At 45.1% G+C, this 20015-nt stretch overlaps 1 protein-coding gene across 1 annotated transcript; it reads right to left on the bottom strand.

The window, feature by feature from the left end:
* Positions 1-2850: 2850 nt before the first annotated feature.
* Positions 2851-11659, bottom strand: LOC141102504 (galectin-1-like). The gene is made up of 4 exons (XM_073591440.1): positions 11579-11659; positions 6645-6724; positions 5418-5589; positions 2851-2994 (listed from the first exon to the last, which is right to left on the bottom strand). The coding sequence occupies exons 1-4, from the start codon at positions 11657-11659 to the stop codon at positions 2851-2853; spliced, it is 477 nt and encodes a 158-aa protein (XP_073447541.1).
* Between the last annotated feature and the right edge of the window lie 8356 nt (positions 11660-20015).

The raw sequence follows: 20015 nt of genomic DNA, 5'->3' as shown, positions 1-20015 counted from the left end.
TAACAGTGTAAATTTGCTGTCCCCTCAAAATAACTCAACACACAGCCATTAATGTCTAAACCGCTGGCAACAAAAGTGAGTACACCCCTAAGTGGAAAATGTCCAAATTGGGCCCAATTGGCCATTTTCCCTCCCCGGTGTCATGTGATTCGTTAATGTGACAAGGTCTCAGGTGTGAATGGGGAGCTGGTGTGTTATATTTGATGTTATTACTTTTACTGACACAGGAGCAGACAGGTGGGGGGGAGAAAGGACAGAGGAGAGAGCGGATGATGGAGGAACGTAAACTGACCACGTTGTCAGGGCTTAGCAGCCATGATGTTTTATTGATTCTCAGGGAGTACGTGGATCGATTGTTCATTTGAAGAGTACAATACTAACCAGATTTCTTTTGCCTGGTTCATCCTCACTGAATCCATTTACTGCAAAAACTTAAACTTATGTGGTTTGCTTGAACTATTCTGTGTCTGCATTCATACTGTATTTGACTGAAATGTCTGAACCCAGAGTGTCAGGGGACTTGCAAGGTCAGGGCAACCATTGGGGTACAGTATCTTTAACCACTTGCTTACTGGGCACTTAAACCCCCCTCCTATCCAGACCAATTTTCAGCATTGACGCACTTTGAATGACAATTGCGCGGACTTATAACACTGTACCCAAAATAAGTTTATCATCATTTTTTTCCTACAAATAGAGCTTTCTTTTGGTGGCATTTGATCACCTTTGTGGTATTTATTTTTTGTAGAAAAAAAAAAAAAAGTATTTTGTTGTAATATTTTAAAAAAGGTAATTTTTCTCTTTCATTGATGTACGCTGATGAGTGGCAGTGATGGGCACAGGCAGCACTGCTAGATGGAACTGGTGGGCACTGTCAGGTGGCAATGGCAGGGGGTACTGGTGGCACATATGAGGCATTATTGCCTCCTCCTCTTCGGGACCGATGTCCCTTGCTGATGAGCCGGTGATCTTTTTTTCCCCTCTCCTCACGCTGTTAGCACGAGGGAAAAAAAAAAAAAAAAAAAATAGATCACAGAGCTTTTGTTTTGATCAGCTGTCATTGGCTGACAGCTGATCACATGGTAAGGGGCCGGGACCGGCGATTGCCTGAGTCTCAGTGACTCGGTGATCACAGCACGCTCCATAGGGCGCGTGCACAGGGGAGGCAGTCATATGACGGCCTCCCAGGAATTCAGGTCCACGCTGTAGCCGTCATTCGGCTATAGCGCGGATGTCAACTGGTTAAGCAGCCCTCATGGGTACATACATAGTGCTTAACTATTTTATGCACTAGGCGAGACTAACACCCCCCAGGGCGGGAGGGGGAGTGTTTGCGGCCGGGTTTTAGTCTTGCCTAGGGCCGCCGGTGACAGGATCAGAGAGCGGACTCACAAACCAGGTTCAGAGGCATGGTGCCCGCCTGCTTCACTGGACTCCCTCTTCACAGGATAAGCTGCTGCTGAACTCCTCTGCAGCAGCAATAATGGAGGTCCTCCACAGCTACTTCTTTCTCTGCAGAGTCAGTCAGCGCCCCAGCCCTGTGTAGGGCCCCTCGAGTTCCCCCGGCCAGGCTAATGGGGGGGAAGTCAGCGGCTGTGCCCCCTAGCTCAAGCATCGGACACACACAGCTGCTATCACTACCATTACTCTTAGCAGGTTTTTACTGCACCCCCTTATCTATTGCCTTCCAATCTACTACCCTTACACTGAGACTAAAGCTGCTCCAGTAGCTCCTACAACCTACACCCAACACTGCCCATACTGGGGTACTACTACATTCACTGCCACAACTACTGCCCATACTCTACCACTGCCTGTACTGGGCAAACCCACTGCCCTTTCTGTATTTAACCAGCTTGGACCTTGTGAAACATTTTTTCAGTAATGGTTAAAGCTTGGAATAACTGTATACAGCTTTCAGTCTGGAGCCTGAAAAGATTAAAATATATAGGAGATCAAAAAGTTTACTGGACCAACAATCATGGCCACGTTCAAAGTCACTTACATCCCCTTTCTAATGATCAGTTTAAACTTCAGCAAGTTGTCTTCACCACATCTAGACGCATTGACTTGCTGCCATGCGATTAGTTGATTAGCAATTTTGTTACAAAGCAAATGAACAGGTGTATCTAATGAAGTAACCGGTGAGGGTATATAAAACTACAGTGCTGCTACCATTACTCTTACTATGTTTTTAGTACTACCCCTAATCTATTGCCTTCTAATCTATTACCCTTACACTGAGACTAAAGCTGCTTCAGTAACTACTACCCCCAACACTGCCCATACTGGGGGGGTACTACTACATTCACTGCCCATACCCAACCACGGCCTGTACTGTGCAAATCCACTGCAGCTGCTCTCTGTATTTAAAGAGTTTGGACTTTGTGAAATTTTAGCATGTAATGGTTAAAGCTTGGAATAACTCTGTATACAGCTTTGTCTGAAGCTAGGGAAAAATAAATAACAGAAAATGTAGCATTAGCACCCTCTGTTGGTTACTGTGTGTCATCTAGAAGTAATGCAACAAACCTCCAGCAGGGGGGCGCTATGCACTAGGCAGCAATTTACAACTACAGCAATCAATCCAAAATGAGTTTAGCAACAAATAAAATGATTTGTTTGATCAGATAGAATTCCTTGAATTTTATTTGAAATGTGGATGAAATTCATTTCTAGTACATGAACTGAGCAAAGCACAATGTATGGCTACATGAGCAGCAAGGATGGAGATTGGAGGGGGTTTACAAGACAGGCTTAAAGAATATTTTCTTCATCAACCACTATGGCCATTTCACCGAGTCTGGGTATGGACACGTGGGACAGGCGGCTCCTCTACTGCAGGATTCTTTATTTTAGGGTGATGGACTTGGCCTCGAGTTCTTTCACAGACAAGTATGAGATCTCCTCTATGGGAAAGCGGGCTGAAAATGTGAGAGGCTTTAGATGATTTAATTCTATGATGATCTTGTCTTCCTCAAACTGGAAGCAAGCCTGTAAGAAAAGATAGCATAGTGTCAGCTTGCTGGAATATATATATATATATATATATAAAAAACAAAAAACACAAAAGAGTGTTGGCAATAAAGACAAAGACCACCACACCATTCATTTCAACAAAAACCTTTCCACAAGATAATGTGCATGTAGCTCATCTTATGTATTGCAGAAAATGGTTAATGGAGGATGTGCTTCTGTGCTGCAATGTTTTAGTGACCGGGTCTTTGAGGATGGTGTATCTGTCACCTAGAATAATAACTGAAGCCCTCAGGAGATTAATAGTTGTTGGCCAGTTTGGAGTCCCTGTATGCCAGCCAGTCTCACCCAGGGTTCCATCAGAGGTTTCTTCAATTCCTTTAGCTGTGGCTGATTAACCTCCCATTTGATGGTGTCCAAATACTTCAGGGCCCAAAACCACTTGGTGGGGCCCAGCTTCATGATAAAGATTTTTTTGCTGCCTGTAAGAGTGGTATTCTTAGCACTAGCCACCATGTAAGGGGCATTTTCCCCCTACTGACCACCAATGAATTGGTTTTAGCAGGGGTTCAAGACCATAACATTTTTTTCGAGGGTTCCTCTTGGGCAAAAAGGTTGAAAGGCTGTTGTATGCCATGTCAGCTACAAAGCATCTACACAAAAAATGAGATAACTGTGCAGAAGTACCATGACACAGCTGGCATTTTCACAGCGAGTCCTAGGGGGCAGGGCTTGATATTTAATGTAAAACAATGGACATGCTATTCCATGGTTATTTTTAATACTGTATCTTCTGCAGATCACTGAACAAACTATGTCAACAAAATACAGTATATAATTCTTGTGTCTATACTAATATATCTCCTTTCCAGGGACCCAAATACAAGTTTGTCCTGATAAGGGCCCCGATTCATATGTATACTTGACAGGGGTCCCATCTATGGTAACTTGAGGTAAATGAGAATTTGTGAATTAATTAATAGGCCTGAGAGAAAGTTTAGGAAGGACTGTGTGGGTAGAGCTGAGAGTTTCCCCAAAAGAGGCTCAGTGCCCATAAGAGAGAGTGATGGAGGACAGCACCCGTGAGGAGCAGAAGAAGGATACTTCCTACTACTGGGATGTAAAGCTCATCACAAACTTGGGGTCCTCCCCAAAGACACCAGCTGCTGGAGTGCCACTGATGGACTCTACCTTTGCAGGTATGCAAGGGCAGCACATAGCTAGGTCTGTAGGAAGAAATGGTTCTTGCATTTGGATTTTGTAAGCAGTTGAACTCTCAAGTAAAGTTTTGGAACCTTGTTTCCACCTGGTCTGATGTTTCCTAAAAGGGTGTAATGCAAATAAACAGCACCATCCCATGATTCAGGTCACTAAGGTATGAAAACTTCATTACAAGATGGTGTGAAGATGCAAGGGTTACTTAGGGTAAGGAAATTATAAGCAGTCTGTAGTGTGAGCTGGAGATAGGGTGGATAGCCTCTTGCAGGAGAGAGTTGTCAGCACTCTTCGTGAGTGGTCCATCTCCCATAGCAACATGAACAAGCTTGAACTGCAGTGGTCCCCAGACTGTATCCAGGTATTGAAGTGCATGCTTGGAGTCCATATCATTACTGGGAGTGAGGTAGCTGTGAAACACTTGATGGGTGGATGTGGACAGAGCTCTGTATGTCACTCCTAAATGCAGATTACAGGAGGTGGTGTACATTGTCATGGGGGACCTAAGAGATAAGTGGAGATCAGGTAAGGTGCAAGTTTACAGTCATCTCTAAAAGATGAGGCCCACCTCAAGGTTGAATATTCCCCAAAGGCGGGCTCAGACTTGTTCCAGGGCACAAGAGCAAAAAGTACCCATGTGTACTAAAGGGATCCTGTTGTAGGTGCCTAAAGTAGTCCAAAAGAACCCACCCTGTGGTAGGCCTCTCATGTGACCCTTGCTTGGTGCTCAACTAGGAGTTAAGCTTTGGGGATGCAACGACCACAACAAAACCACCTACTCAACATGCCAATGAGCTTCAGCTCCCAACCAGTCCCCCACTACTCCCCAGATTGAGCCTTTACAGGAGACTATAGTGACATTCCATGTCTGGGATTTCCTGATCCCCGTTCTTCTTTTAATCATGTCACAATATAACATTTTCAAGAACACATACATGCACAAAACAGATATGAAACGTGGAAATTTTGTAAGCCGATAATTCTGACAGTGATCTAACAGCAACAATTCGCTAGGCAGTATATCATAGCACACAATGGCAGCATGATGAAATTCCTCGGATCTTCCCATGGGGGAGGTTCTCATAGCAAAGTCTATATAACCTTCACTGAAGCCATCACTGGCTGCCTACTGCATCATTCAGATATAGATATTCTGTGTCCAATATGAACAGTGATGACACATTGCCCCATCCAACATTAGTCAGCCCCTCCCAGCATAGACTTACCGTGGTGTCTGACCCCTCCTGGAAGGGGAAGAAGCTTTCCCTTTGCTCCTCTCCCCAGACACCGTCCACCATCGAGTTCAGGACTATCTTGTGCTTGTCCACAGAGAAGTCAAATCGAGGTTCAAAGAGTAAAACTAAATTATTTTCATCTTTTCCAAAGTTTATGACAAACCTAAAAAGACAGAAACCGCAATTATTTTGCTCAGCTGACCTTGTTGGATATAGTACTGGAGTCATTCACCAGTGGTACTCCCATGGGTATCAGAGGAACTTCTGTCACATTTAATCCTTCATAATAGCAAGCTTTATATAAATTTCAGCTAAAGTTTTTGGAGACAAAGGGTTTGCTTTAAAAAAATAAATAAACTTCTACACAAATGGGGTCCTGGTAATACATGTCCCCATACCAAAAAATACCTAAAGTGATCCTGTAGCCTGGATATGGACATACGAGCATTAACATTCTTAACAAGCAGTAAGTAAGCTTTCAGACAATCCCTCACTGACATTTCTAGTTGTAGCCACTGTGGAACAATTCATCCTGAAGTGTCACAATGAAGTAATTCATGTCTGGTCTCAGCTCTTCTATCCTACTACTGAGAGAGAAGGGTGATCAGTGTTGAGGGAGCAGAGTGACCTGAAAAACTTCTAGGAAAGGGAACAGGGGGAGCTGAGCTACTGCTGAGAATGCCAAGTCCCATCTGTGGGAGGGAGAAGGGGAGCTGAACTAACAAGGTAAAGCTGGGAAGGGGAGCCGAGTCGTTGAGTCACTGCTGGGAGATGGAGGAGATGAGAAGTCACTAATTTGTGCCCTTTCACTCCGTTGCCATTCCAAGGGTGTTGGAGCTCTAACTAGGTAGGGGATTGTGACAAAGTGCTTTCTATTGTACATTTTGGCAACATCTTTAGTGGGGTCCATGAGGAGAGAAAGACAACAATGTATGTCAGTTGTCATATCAGATGATGGCTGATAAGTCCGACAAGTTTTATCCAGTATGACATTTTGTCACAATGTAGAAGAACAAATATTTGAGCTAAATTTGCTCTGAGCAAAAAACAATCTGATGTCAGGTATTTGAGGGACCACACACCCCAAATTCCCAGTGAGGGGTCAGTAGGATGCATTGTACACAGAGAACACTTTTCTACTTTTGTCAAAATATTGTATCATACAGAGAGCAGATGTATATTGTATAATGAAAAAACTAGGATAGAATCTTCACCTACCTTTTACAGTCCTTCGGAATAAATCCCACCACCTCCACACTGTGACCGGGTTTGAAGACGAAGTTATTCAAGGAAAAAGTCTGTATGGGAGAAAGGAGAGAATTACACCCTGTATAAAAGAGGGGGGGGAGATCTATACACCCTGTATAAAAGAGGGGGGGGGGAGATCTATACACCCTGTATAAAAGAGGGGGGGGGGGAGATCTATACACCCTGTATAAAAGAGGGGGGGTGATCATTACACCCTGTATAGAGAGGGGGGGGGGTGATCATTACACCCTGTATAGAGAGGGGGGGGGTGATCATTACACCCTGTATAGAGAGGGGGGGGGGTGATCATTACACCCTGTATAGAGAGGGGGGGGGGTGATCATTACACCCTGTATAGAGAGGGGGGGGGTGATCATTACACCCTGTATAGAGAGGGGGGGGGTGATCATTACACCCTGTATAGAGAGGGGGGGGGGTGATCATTACACCCTGTATAGAGAGGGGGGGGGGTGATCATTACACCCTGTATAGAGAGGGGGGGGGGTGATCATTACACCCTGTATAGAGAGGGGGGGGGGTGATCATTACACCCTGTATAGAGGGGGGGGGGTGATCATTACACCCTGTATAGAGAGGGGGGGGGGGGTGATCATTACACCCTGTATAGAGAGGGGGGGGTGATCATTACACCCTGTATAGAGAGGGGGGGGGGTGATCATTACACCCTGTATAGAGAGGGGGGGGGGTGATCATTACACCCTGTATAGAGAGGGGGGGGGGTGATCATTACACCCTGTATAGAGAGGGGGGGGGTGATCATTACACCCTGTATAGAGAGGGGGGGGGGTGATCATTACACCCTGTATAGAGAGGGGGGGGGTGATCATTACACCCTGTATAGAGAGGGGGGGGTGATCATTACACCCTGTATAGAGAGGGGGGGGTGATCATTACACCCTGTATAGAGAGGGGGGGTGATCATTACACCCTGTATAGAGAGGGGGGGTGATCATTACACCCTGTATAGAGAGGGGGGGGTGATCATTACACCCTGTATAGAGAGGGGGGGGTGATCATTACACCCTGTATAGAGAGGGGGGGGTGATCATTACACCCTGTATAGAGAGGGGGGGGTGATCATTACACCCTGTATAGAGAGGGGGGGTGATCATTACACCCTGTATAGAGAGGGGGGGGTGATCATTACACCCTGTATAGAGAGGGGGGGGGGTGATCATTACACCCTGTATAGAGAGGGGGGGGGGTGATCATTACACCCTGTATAGAGAGGGGGGGGGTGATCATTACACCCTGTATAGAGAGGGGGGGGTGATCATTACACCCTGTATAGAGAGGGGGGGGTGATCATTACACCCTGTATAGAGAGGGGGGGGGTGATCATTACACCCTGTATAGAGAGGGGGGGGGGGGGTGATCATTACACCCTGTATAGAGAGGGGGGGGTGATCATTACACCCTGTATAGAGAGGGGGGGGGGGTGATCATTACACCCTGTATAGAGAGGGGGGGGTGATCATTACACCCTGTATAGAGAGGGGGGGGGTGATCATTACACCCTGTATAGAGAGGGGGGGGTGATCATTACACCCTGTATAGAGAGGGGGGGGGGTGATCATTACACCCTGTATAGAGAGGGGGGGGGGGGGGTGATCATTACACCCTGTATAGAGAGGGGGGGGGGTGATCATTACACCCTGTATAGAGAGGGGGGGGGTGATCATTACACCCTGTATAGAGAGGGGGGGGGTGATCATTACACCCTGTATAGAGAGGGGGGGGGTGATCATTACACCCTGTATAGAGAGGGGGGGGTGATCATTACACCCTGTATAGAGAGGGGGGGGGGTGATCTTTACACCCTGTATAGAGAGGGGGGGGGGTGATCTTTACACCCTGTATAGAGAGGGGGGGGGGGTGATCTTTACACCCTGTATAGAGAGGGGGGGGGGTGATCTTTACACCCTGTATAGAGGGGGGGGTGATCTTTACACCCTGTATAGAGGGGGGGGTGATCTTTACACCCTGTATAGAGGGGGGGGTGATCTTTACACCCTGTATAGAGGGGGGGGTGATCTTTACACCCTGTATAGAGGGGGGGGTGATCTTTACACCCTGTATAGAGGGGGGGTGATCTTTACACCCTGTATAGAGAGGGGGGGGTGATCTTTACACCCTGTATAGAGAGGGGGGGTGATCTTTACACCTTGTATAGAGAGGGGGGGTGATCTTTACACCCTGTATAGAGAGGGGGGGTGATCTTTACACCCTCTATAACAGTGGTTCTCAACCTGGGGTCGGGACCCCCATGGGGGTCTAATGATGATTTGCCAGGGGGTCACCAAATCCTGGGCTGTTCCTAAAGCCCACGCCGCTCTCCCAGCCTTTTTACGTCCGCCCAGCAGGGCTGTTCCTGGAGCTCAGGGCCGCCCACTCAGCCTCTTCGCAGCCGCCCATTCAGTTCACGGCATGGCTGGGGGGCAGAGACTAGAGGTCAGCTGACTGGTGAGGAATGTGAAGTGGCTGGAGGAGACCCCATCTCCTGATTTCGGCATAGGTGTCACTGCTACAAGATACCACAAAGTCAGAAACACCGTGAGTAACACCACCTGTGATTATAGTTAAAAGTCCCCACTACAGTTCTCAGATCAGCAGATTACCCTGATCAAGAGCACCCAAGTTGGCTGATCAGAACTCCCCCCCAGCATTGACACTGATCCCCCCCCACAGAGTAAGAGAAGGAATAAAAATAGAGAATACATGGAAGCGAGAAGAAAAGAGGAACAAAGATAAAAAGGAGAGAAAGAATAAGAAAAAACATGAAAGACGGCTATAGAGGGGGTTGGGGAGAAAAAACAAGTTAAAATAGAGAGAAAAGGGAAAGAAATGAGAACAAAGAGAAAGTGTTGCATCCTAAAATGTACCATAAGGGGTTTCAATACTGTACAAGTGGAAGGGACTCGGGGAGCGCTAAATGTCCGTGGGTTAGGGGTGCAAATTACTTGTCTTGCAACAAATATAAATTTTACTGTTAGGGGTCCCCACAACAGGAAGGTTGAGAACCACTGCTCTATAAAGAGAGGGGGGGATGATTATTACACCCTGTATATAGACAGAAGAGACGTCTCATGATGCAGTTACTGTACTCAGGATAAATTTGGGATTTTCGTGAGTCGCAGCACTTTGTCAGATCCTTTGTGTGGGGGAGGGGAGGGAGCTCAGACATCCCCAGCAGATCACAAATGTCTTTTAATGACAGATCAATGACTTGACAATATATACATTTTCTCCTACAATGTTCATGTCATGTATGCCGGCTGGCGAGACCTTTATACAAGTTATAGTCCTATCTCCAGACGGTGCCAATTACTGACCAGCACAAGGCCTGCCCAGCATTCATGTTTAGTAATAATTATGTACTTGGTGTGTACAGTATGAATTGAATTCTGGTCAGCATGTTAGTCTGGGGTATCCCCCCTTCCCCACCCCCACCCTGCATGGAGAGAGGTAATGATCTGCCACAATGGAGTAACCCAGAGGGACTGGACATGTCACATCTCAGAATAGGACCATTAGATTTAAAAAAAAAAATGCACAGCAAATACTTAATATAATCACATATAAAAAGATGGGGGGGGGGGACATGGAATTAGTCACAGGAGTGTGTCTGAGCCATCCCAGTATATACCGTATACTAAGAGTACCCAGCTCTGTGCCAGGGTATCAAAATACATTCATCACACCCTAAATAATGCAAATAAGTGGAAGGACAAGAACTAAAATCCTGACCTACACCCATCAACCTATCCCCACACCACCACCAGGAACCTTACATCCACCACAACCCATTTTCTCAGCTTTTGCAGCTTCCATCGGTGCTCATACTCACATCACAATCAAACACCATTCCTTCCACCTACCATCCCCAACGGCACTATTTGCATGACAGCCCAAATGCATCAACAGCACCACACCCAACAACCCCACATCAACCCATGTCCTTACCCATCAACCCTACACCCACCACTATATATACTTTGCAACCCAACCTTCCCACACCATACAGCACTACACCCACCACTGTCTCCAGCCCACACAACCCATTTGCAGCTTCCATCGGTGCTCATACTCACATTATCTGCCATTCTGCTTCCTTATCAGACAAACTTGTGATCAGCTGCACTTCTACCTCTTCATATATAGGAGGTCTGCTGAGGGCGGAGCCAGTCAGGAGGGAGGAGTCACCCCGCCCAGTGCTCCCTGGACTGAGAATTGTTCCAGAAGCGCTCATTACAGAGAATGAATGAAATGTGGATCCGGTGTGACTGAGCATGGGGCGTCCATCGTCACTCTGCTGGGATGTCACCACTCACCACAAACAGTAAGGGGGCAAAAGATGACTATCCTCAAAGTCATTTCTACAACACAAAGGGGGAGATTTACTAAAACTGGAGAGTGCAAAATCTGGTGCAGCTGTGCATGGGAGCCAATCAGCTTCTCACTTCAGCTTCTTCAATTAAGCTTTGCCAAAAAAATCCTGGAAGCTGATTGGTTTCTATGCAGAGCTGCACCAGATTCTCTACTCTCCAGTTTTAGTAAACCGACCCCAAAGTAACAATTTCCATTCCCTGCCCCCACCTCACACCCCGATACCAACCACTACATCCCCACCAGCAACACTATACTGATACACATGACATCACATGAGACACATGACATCACATGAGACAAATGACATCACATGAGACGCAAAAGAAGCATAAAAATAAAGATAAGTGACCAAGTGCTCCATTTTTTATTTATTTTGTTTTTTTATAACTTCTTTGTCTGAGTTTAGATCTCTGTTTGTCCCAATCATGTTTGAAGCCATTTCCTGCTGACGGACTCACTACCTCTGCTGGAGGTCTATTCCGAGCATCAACTACCCTTTCAGTAAAATATTCCTTTCTAAGATGAGTTTGGAACTTTCCTCCAGTTAGTTGGAGGTCATGTCCCGTGTTCTTCATCTTGGCTTCATATTGGAAATCCCGCCCTCCAGATCCTTATTCACCCTCTTGATGTATTTTAATGTTCTGGTCATGTCCATCCTTTCCCTTCTTTCCTCCAGACTGTACATATGAAGTCCCTGCAGTCTCTCCTGATATGTTTTATCCCTTAACTCCTTCACCACCAGAACTCTCCTCATGGCCGGTCACACTCGTCCTGCAGGAAGATACATTCCACTACATGAACATGAATCCCCCTTCATCCCCATGTGACTTCTTCATGTTTATGTGCTGCAGCGTAGAACACGGGACATGCTGGATTTTTGCACATTTACATGCATTATGTGGGCCGAATGAAATAAATGATATTTGCTGATATCATGTAGTGTTGTGTTTGTTCTTCTGTCTCACCTCTATGTATTTTTTCTGTTGTACTAAACTGTATCAGGTTACTGTTCTGTTGTATGCTGACATCTAGTGGTAGTTTAGGGCAACTACAACTTCTTTAGTTATGTGATTTGCTATCTCCCTGTGTTCTCCCCTCCTGTTTAGTGCTAGTTAGTGTAGTCTTAGCTACACACTCCCTGTTTCTACCATAGTCCCTCAGTCAGTGTTAGTTCTTCTCTGAGACACAGTGCAGGAAAGTCATTGTCTTCTTACACTTTAAAGACTGGACACACATCCTCTGTACTGTTCTTATCTGAAGTAAAATGACATTCCATTATTGATGAGGAAAGCTGCCTGTGGATGGTGCCAGGTCAGCAGGTGATTATACTGTCTGGGCAGACTGGGCGGACTATTGAAGTACGGCAATGTATAAAGCAGCATTGGAAACAGAACACAGATTCACCATGAAAACTTCCTGTTACTGCTGATACAAAGTCTGAATTGGCTTCACAAATAGTAGAATATATCTTTGTATGGATTGTGCATTGAGAAAAGTACAATATTATTTAGGGGCCAAATAAATAATTCTATGGGGCTGCCCATGGCCGTCATGTTGTGTTTGGACTTGCTGCAATATGGATGATGTTCTGGTGTTGGAAACCTGAACTCCGACCCGCCATCAGAACCGGCCGCTCCATATAATCCATGGCCACTTCAGGAGCCAAGAACCTACCTCACAGCAGGGGGGTAATACACACTGCGGTATATGTCAGAGCTATATACATGTATAATAATAATAGTGTGTGACTGTGGGGGGAGGGGACATTAGAGTGTAAGCTCCTCTGGTACAGAGACTGATGTGATTGGTTCAGTGTTCTCCGGGTGTCTTGGAATATCTGTGCATATGGCTGTGATCATCATGGGACATCTGTGTACCTGGCTATGGGTGTCTTGTAGATCTCGGGGTAAATAACGGGTGGGAAGAGAGTAAAGCTGGCAATAGACGGGCAGATTTTTCCTGAGAAAGGGAAGGATCTCACCTGTCTTTACCCTCAGTCGGGTCGGGACGACTCGCAGGGAAATCTCCGGGGATCGGAGGAGGATCGTGTTTTCTCCTCATCAGTACAGAAATGTCCCTGGTGACAGATAACGCCTCTTGGCCTCGGACAGCGGCAGCCATAAATTCCAATTATAATTGTTCAGATATTTCCTTAAGGCTAAATTGTATTTTGTTACCGATATTAGATAAACAAGTGCCACATAAATACTGAAGACTTCTTTCATGTCCATCAATCCTCATTAGATACTTCTTGTATTGCCACGAAAACCCCTGTTGCATCAGAAGGGGGCGGGGTCACCCGCACATGTCATGGGTGGCCCCACCCTCAGCTATTTAAGAACTGCCACGGCAGGTCTTGCGTCATTCAGCTGGCTCCTCCAATGGAGGCGGATCGTGTCTTGGCAGCGTCTTTCTCCGTATCCCAGGATGAGGAAGCATTACATCGCTGGAGTTTTTTTTTCTTTTTTAATAAAGGACTTGTCCCATGCTGTCTGTGTGTTTTTTACAACTTTTGACACTTTTTTTGTGAAATGGTAGAAGTACAATGTGCCCGTTACCATTTCACACAGGGGGGGCCGGGATCTGGGGGTCTCCTTGTTAAAGGGGGCTTCCAGATTCCGATAAGCCCCCCATCCACAGACCCCCACAACACTTGAGGGTTGTGGGGATGAGGCCCCTGTCCCCATCAACATGGGGACATCCTCCCCATGTTAAGGGCATGCAGCCTGGTACGGTTCAGGAGGGGGGGCGCTATCTCATCCCCCTTTTTTTCCTGCGGCCTGCCAGGTTGTGTGCTTGGATAAGGGTCTGGTATGGATCTTTAGGGGGACCCCCATGCCATTTTTTTTAAATTTTGGTGCGGGGTTTCCCTTAAAATCCATACCAGACCCTTCAGGTCTGGTATGTATTTTGAGGGGGACCCCCATGCCATTTCTTTTAAAAATTTTGGCACAGGGTTGCCCTTCATATCCATACCAGACCTGAAGGGCCTGGTATGGAATTTGGGGGGACCCCCATGCATTTTTTTAAAAATTTTGGTTCGGGGTTCCCCTTAATATTCATACCAGACCCAAAGGGCCCGGTAATGGATTGTGGGGGAATCCCAGGCTGTTTTTATTAATGAACTTTTATGTATATTGTCGGGACCGACAATTCATTAATAGCCGGCACTAGCGCTAGCACTTTTAAGAGACTTTTTTCTTCCTTTAAAAATGTCATTTTGCTGTCAGACTGTTCTAAACATGGGAAACATGCGCCCCTTTACAGGCATACTATAGACACCCCTCAGGTACGAAATTTAAAAGGAATATTACACTTTTATTGTTTCACTTTAAGCATTATTAAAATCACTGCTCCTGAAAAAAAGGCAGTTTTTATAACTTTTTCTGCATTGATCCATGTCCCCTGGGGCAGGACCTGGGTCCCCAAACACTTTTTAGGACAATAACTTCCATATAAGCCTTTAAAATGAGCACTTTTGATTATTCATGTTCGTGTCCCATAGACTTTAACGGTGTTCGAACAAATTTTTTGCCTGTTCGCATGTTCTGGTGCGAATTGAACAGGGGGGTGTTCAGCCCATCCCTAGTTATCATTGAAAATCATGGTGTACAACTTGTGAAGCAACTCGGAGGTCCAAAGTCGCCCAACTGTGAAACAAGTCATATATATTTTAATAGAAAGGAGCTCTAATTTATACTTGTATTTACATCAGCAGAACAAATGCAGGAAGTGATGTGTGCACATGGGCCAGAAGCAAATGTGTGGGGAGGCCAAACAAATCAATGAACCCCACCCACACCAAATCCAACTATGACATCCACCCCCCGCATTGATTAAGTACAAGTACCTATCATACCATTACCCGGAAAATGAGCAGCACCTCTACTTTGCTAAAGAGGGACCTCGCCATGTCCACCTAGTTGGAGATCCTGACCAGCACAGGAACTTCCGGGTGATTACAATGACTTATTTCTGGGTCAGAAGGCAAAACCACGCTCTTTTGATCGCTGCTGCGATTATTTGAATATAGCCACGATTAGAATTTTATTATTTTTGTTTATTTGCAGATATGTAAATTTGTATTTCTACTTATGATATTTTAAGGCGTTTGATAAGAAATGGTGTCCCTGGGTTAGCAGCAGGTGAAAGACAAAAACTAAAGGCCCAGTCTGAGCCCTGGTTCACACTGACAGAGGGAGGAAATCATTCAGCTGAAATCACACAATTTCATTCCCGCATGTCAGTCCTGACTGCAGGGGGGATTTCAGAGACTTCTGTTCAGGTTTCTGCACCGATATCAATACAAATTGCACCCCAAAGTCGCACCAATTAAAACAGTGCAATTGCCACCACTTTGACATGTCAAATCGCACCAATATGAACTAAAGCTGACACATACAACACTGCCTATCCACCAGCTGAATTCATTACCTGCAATCCTCCACAGCTGTTATATATAAAGATTCCACCTTTATCATTTACTTGCAGGTGTGCAGAAGCCTAGGTTTACATTGGAGCGATTTGTCATGCGACTTGAGCGATCAAATCACATGACTATTGGCAGCAGTAGCACTGTTCCAATCGATGCGACACCGATTTTGTGGCAACGCACCAATTTGCTAAAGTAGTTCCTGCACTACTTTTACCGATTTCAGGTGCGACTTAAATAGACATCTATGTATGAAGCCTCACGGATGCCTGTCAAGTAGCACCTGAAATCATGCTGACCTTGCTACTTTGAAATCTGGCTACTTCAAGTGAAGTAGCGCGATTTCGAAGTAGCATCAATGTGAACCAGGGCGAAGAGATTCGTTTTTTGGTGCACAAATACATATAGAAATAAGATATAAGAGATATCGCACTTTCCCAAAACCACCACCACAAAAACTAAAGAGAAAGAAAAGAAGAAGAAAAATATGATGTCATGTGTCTCATGTGATGTCATGCGTCTCATGTGATGTCATGTGATGTCATGCGTCTCATGTGATGTCATGTGTCTCATGTGATGTCATGCGTCTCATGTGATGTCATGTGATGTCATGTGTCTCATGTGATGTCATGTGTCTCATGTGATGTCATGCGTCTCATGTGATGTCATGTGATGTCATGTGTCTCATGTGATGTCATGCGTCTCATGTGATGTCATGTGATGTCATGTGTCTCATGTGATGTCATGCGTCTCATGTGATGTCATGCGTCTCATGTGATGTCATGTGTCTCATGTGATGTCATGCGTCTCATGTGATGTCATGTGATGTCATGTGTCTCATGTGATGTCATGTGTCTCATGTGATGTCATGTGTATCAGTATAGTGTTGCTGGTGGGGATGTAGTGGTTGGTATCGGGATGTGAGGTGGGGGGAAGGGAATGGAAATTGTTACTTTGGGGTCGGTTTACTAAAACTGGAGAGTAGAGAATCTGGTGCAGCTCTGCATAGAAACCAATCAGCTTCCAGGATTTTTTGGCAAAGCTTAATTGAAGAAGCTGAAGTGAGAAGCTGATTGGCTCCCATGCACAGCTGCACCAGATTTTGCACTCTCCAGTTTTAGTAAATCTCCCCCTTTGTGTTGTAGAAATGACTTTGAGGATAGTCATCTTTTGCCCCCTTGCTGTTTGTGGTGAGTGGTGACATCCCAGCAGAGTGACGATGGACGCCCCATGCTCAGTCACACCGGATCCACATTTCATTCATTCTCTGTAATGAGCGCTTCTGGAACAATTCTCAGTCCAGGGAGCACTGGGTGGGGTGACTCCTCCCTCCTGACTGGCTCCGCCCTCAGCAGACCTCCTATATATGAAGAGGTAGAAGTGCAGCTGATCACAAGTTTGTCTGATAAGGAAGCAGAATGGCAGATAATGTGAGTATGAGCACCGATGGAAGCTGCAAATGGGTTGTGTAGGCAGTGGTTGGTATAGGGCAGATGGATGAGGGTAGAGGGTTGTTGGGTGTAGGTCAAGGTTTTGGTTCTTGTCCTTCCAGTTATTTATATTTAGGGTGTGATGAATGTATTTTGATATCCTGGCACAGAGCTGGGTCTACCTTCCTGAGTATTCTTAGTATACGGTATATACTGGGATGGCTCAGACACTCCTCCTCCACACTTGCCCTTAGTGACCCATCATTGCCATGTCTTTGCCTCCTTATCATTCATGTATGAATAATTATATTAACCATTTGCTGTGCAGTTTTATAAATCTAATGGTCCTATTCTGAGATGTGACATGTCCAGTCCCTCTGGGTTACTCCATTGTGGCAGATCATTACCTCTCTCCATACAGGATGGAAGCCGGGAGTTAGAGCAGGCCTTGTGCCTGTCAGTAATTGGTACCGTCTGTAGATAGTACTATAACTTGTATAAAGGTTTGGGCAGCCGGCATACATTAACATTATAAAAGAAAATGTATATGTTAAGTAATTGATCTGTCATTAGAAGACATTTGTGATCTGCTGGGGATGTCTGAGCTCCATCCCCTCCCCCACACAAAGGATCCAACAAAGTGCTGCGACCCACGAAAAACCCAAAGTAACAGTAACTTTTTTTTTTTTTTTTTTTTTTTTTTTTTTTTTTTTTTTTTTTTTTTTTTTTTGTAATAATTCTCTTTTCTCCCATACAGATTTTTTCCTTGTATAACTTCAGCCTCAAACCCGGTCACTGTGTGGAGGTGGAGGGCTTCATTCCAAAGGACTGTAGAAGGTAGGTGAAGATGTTCAACTTGGCTACTTCTTATTTAATGTCTGCTCTCTGTATAATACAATTTACCAAAAGTACAACTTGCAAAAGTATAGTGTGCTCTGTGTACAATACATCCTACTGACCCCTCCTTGCTGGGAATTTGGGGTGTGTGGTCCCACAAATAATACCTGACATCAGATTGTTTTGCTCAGAGCAACCACTAACCTGTATAGCTGCAGACACTGTGGAGAAATTCATCCTCAAAATTTACAGTAGAAATCACTTCATCACTAACGCATACTTGGAGGTCCAAACATCCCTGAAATGGCAATAGGGAGTTAAATGGCACAAAGTGGTGGTGACTCCTCAGTTCAGCTCCTCCTTCATCTCCCAGCAATGACTGAGCAGCTCATCTCACCTTCCCAGCTTAACTTCCTTCAGCTCCCCCTCCTAGTAATGTCTCCTTAGCCCAGTTACACCTTCTCCTTCCTACAGCAGAGACTTTGGAAGTCTTGGCTCACTTTGCTCTTTCTCCAAGCAGCAGCCCATCTCTCCAAGCTCCCTTTCCCAGTTGCTCGGGTCACTCTGCTCCCTCATCAGTGACTCAGCAGCTCAGATCACCTTCTCTCTCTCACTAGTATGATGGGAGAGCTGAGACCAGACTTGAATGACTTCACTGTTTCTTGTGAACATTCAGGAAGAATTGTTCCACAGTGGCTGCAACTACAAATCACAAAAGCGAGCGCACCGACCTAGTGCATTACCATAAATCTATTAAGTAAATAAGTGGCAAATTAATACTCAAACATCATACATAGGCATATCTAAAAAGCTGATCAGACCACCTCCAGATCCACCATAACCCCCAGATGGAATGGGAAGACCTCATAGTGTACAGGAAGGGATGACGGGTTTTGAGTCTCAAGCTTTCTTCTCAGAGCAAAATACATGTGTAACCGAATACCATTTTAAATACTTAAATGTGTTATTGACAAATTGGGCCTCCCTTGGTGCAGGGTAACACAGGATACATGAGCACTAAAAAAAAAAAAAAAAAAAAAATCCCCCAAACACAATGCACAAGCATAGGGTTAAATGTATGTAGTGAAGTCCTGAGACCCTTTTTAGTCTGAGAACCTCCAGAGTCAGGGACAGCTGACACCCTTCTATGTAGAGTGGGTTACAAAGCATGGTGGGTGTAATGAATTGGACGAGAAGGCCTGGCTCGCAGTCTCCGCTCTAACATCAGTGCCTGACCTCACAAATGCTCTTCTGGAAGAATGATAAAACATTCCCATAGACACACCTAAACTGTGTGGACGGCCTTCCCAGAAGAGTTGAAGCTTTAATAGCTGCAAAGGGTGGGCCAACTCAATATTGAACCCTACGGACTAAGACTGGGATGGCATTAAAGTTCATGCCTGTAAAGGCAGGCGTCCTAATACTTTTGGTAATAGTGTCTGTATAGTCATGTTCTTTTGTAAATGTAGTAAAATTTGGATAGATAATACATATACATGTGATAGAAAATATTTAATGGCAAAAGATAGTCACATTAATTGGTCTATACTTTGCATTCTGTAAATACACAAAGCCATTGTGAACAAGACTACATGATAGGAGTGTGAAGATATACATACAGTGACTTTCTCCATATAGAGAAGTGGAGGGGTTCCTCATGTGCAGCCCATTGGGGGGCACCTGTATAATTCCACCATGGCCCATGGGGAGCTCATAGGTCAATTCTTAACTATATGTGCTCTTAAGTGTGCATTCTTTTGTATTTTTAAGCAAACTAAGATTCTTTATAGTCCTGAGAGCAGCAAGACTGTTGTGCAAGGATAAGATAGATAGATTCTTAAGCACCACACCTGAGTGCAGGAGGTTACTGTTTTGATGCACTAAGGCTGCAACTACAAATGTCAGTGAGGGATTGTCTGAAAGCTTACTGACCGCTTGTTATGGGTTTTTACATATTCTTATGTCCATGTCCAGGCTACAGGTTCACTTTAGGTATTTTTTGGTTTGGGGACGTGTATTACCAGGACCCCATTTGTTTATAAATGTGTTAACAATTATAGTTTTAAGTCTCCAACTATCTTAGATCTAATATGTGTATATTAATTTATGACCTAAGTGATGGGAGCACCACTGGTGAATGACTCCAGTATGATGTCCAACAAGGTCAGCTGAGCAGAATAATTTCTGTTTTTGTCTTTGTAGGTTTTTCATAAACTTGGGAACAGATGAAAA

Source organism: Aquarana catesbeiana, linkage group LG07, assembly GCF_042186555.1.
Source record: "Aquarana catesbeiana isolate 2022-GZ linkage group LG07, ASM4218655v1, whole genome shotgun sequence".
NCBI classification, from domain to species: Eukaryota; Metazoa; Chordata; class Amphibia; order Anura; family Ranidae; genus Aquarana; species Aquarana catesbeiana.
This window is presented reverse-complemented; position numbering and strand designations above follow the sequence as displayed.

What these genes read in the sequence shown, in the direction of transcription:
- LOC141102504 (XM_073591440.1), bottom strand. Translation starts at nt 11,659, where the DNA reads ATGAAGAACACGGGACATGACCTCCAACTAACTGGAGGAAAGTTCCAA. An exon ending in ATTCCGAAGGACTGTAAAAG is followed by an intron (nt 5,590 to 6,644) that starts GTAGGTGAAGAT and finishes CTGTCTTTTTAG; the next exon opens with GTTTGTCATAAACTTTGGAA. An exon ending in AGGAGGGGTCAGACACCACG is followed by an intron (nt 2,995 to 5,417) that starts GTAAGTCTATGC and finishes CTTTTCTTACAG; the next exon opens with GCTTGCTTCCAGTTTGAGGA.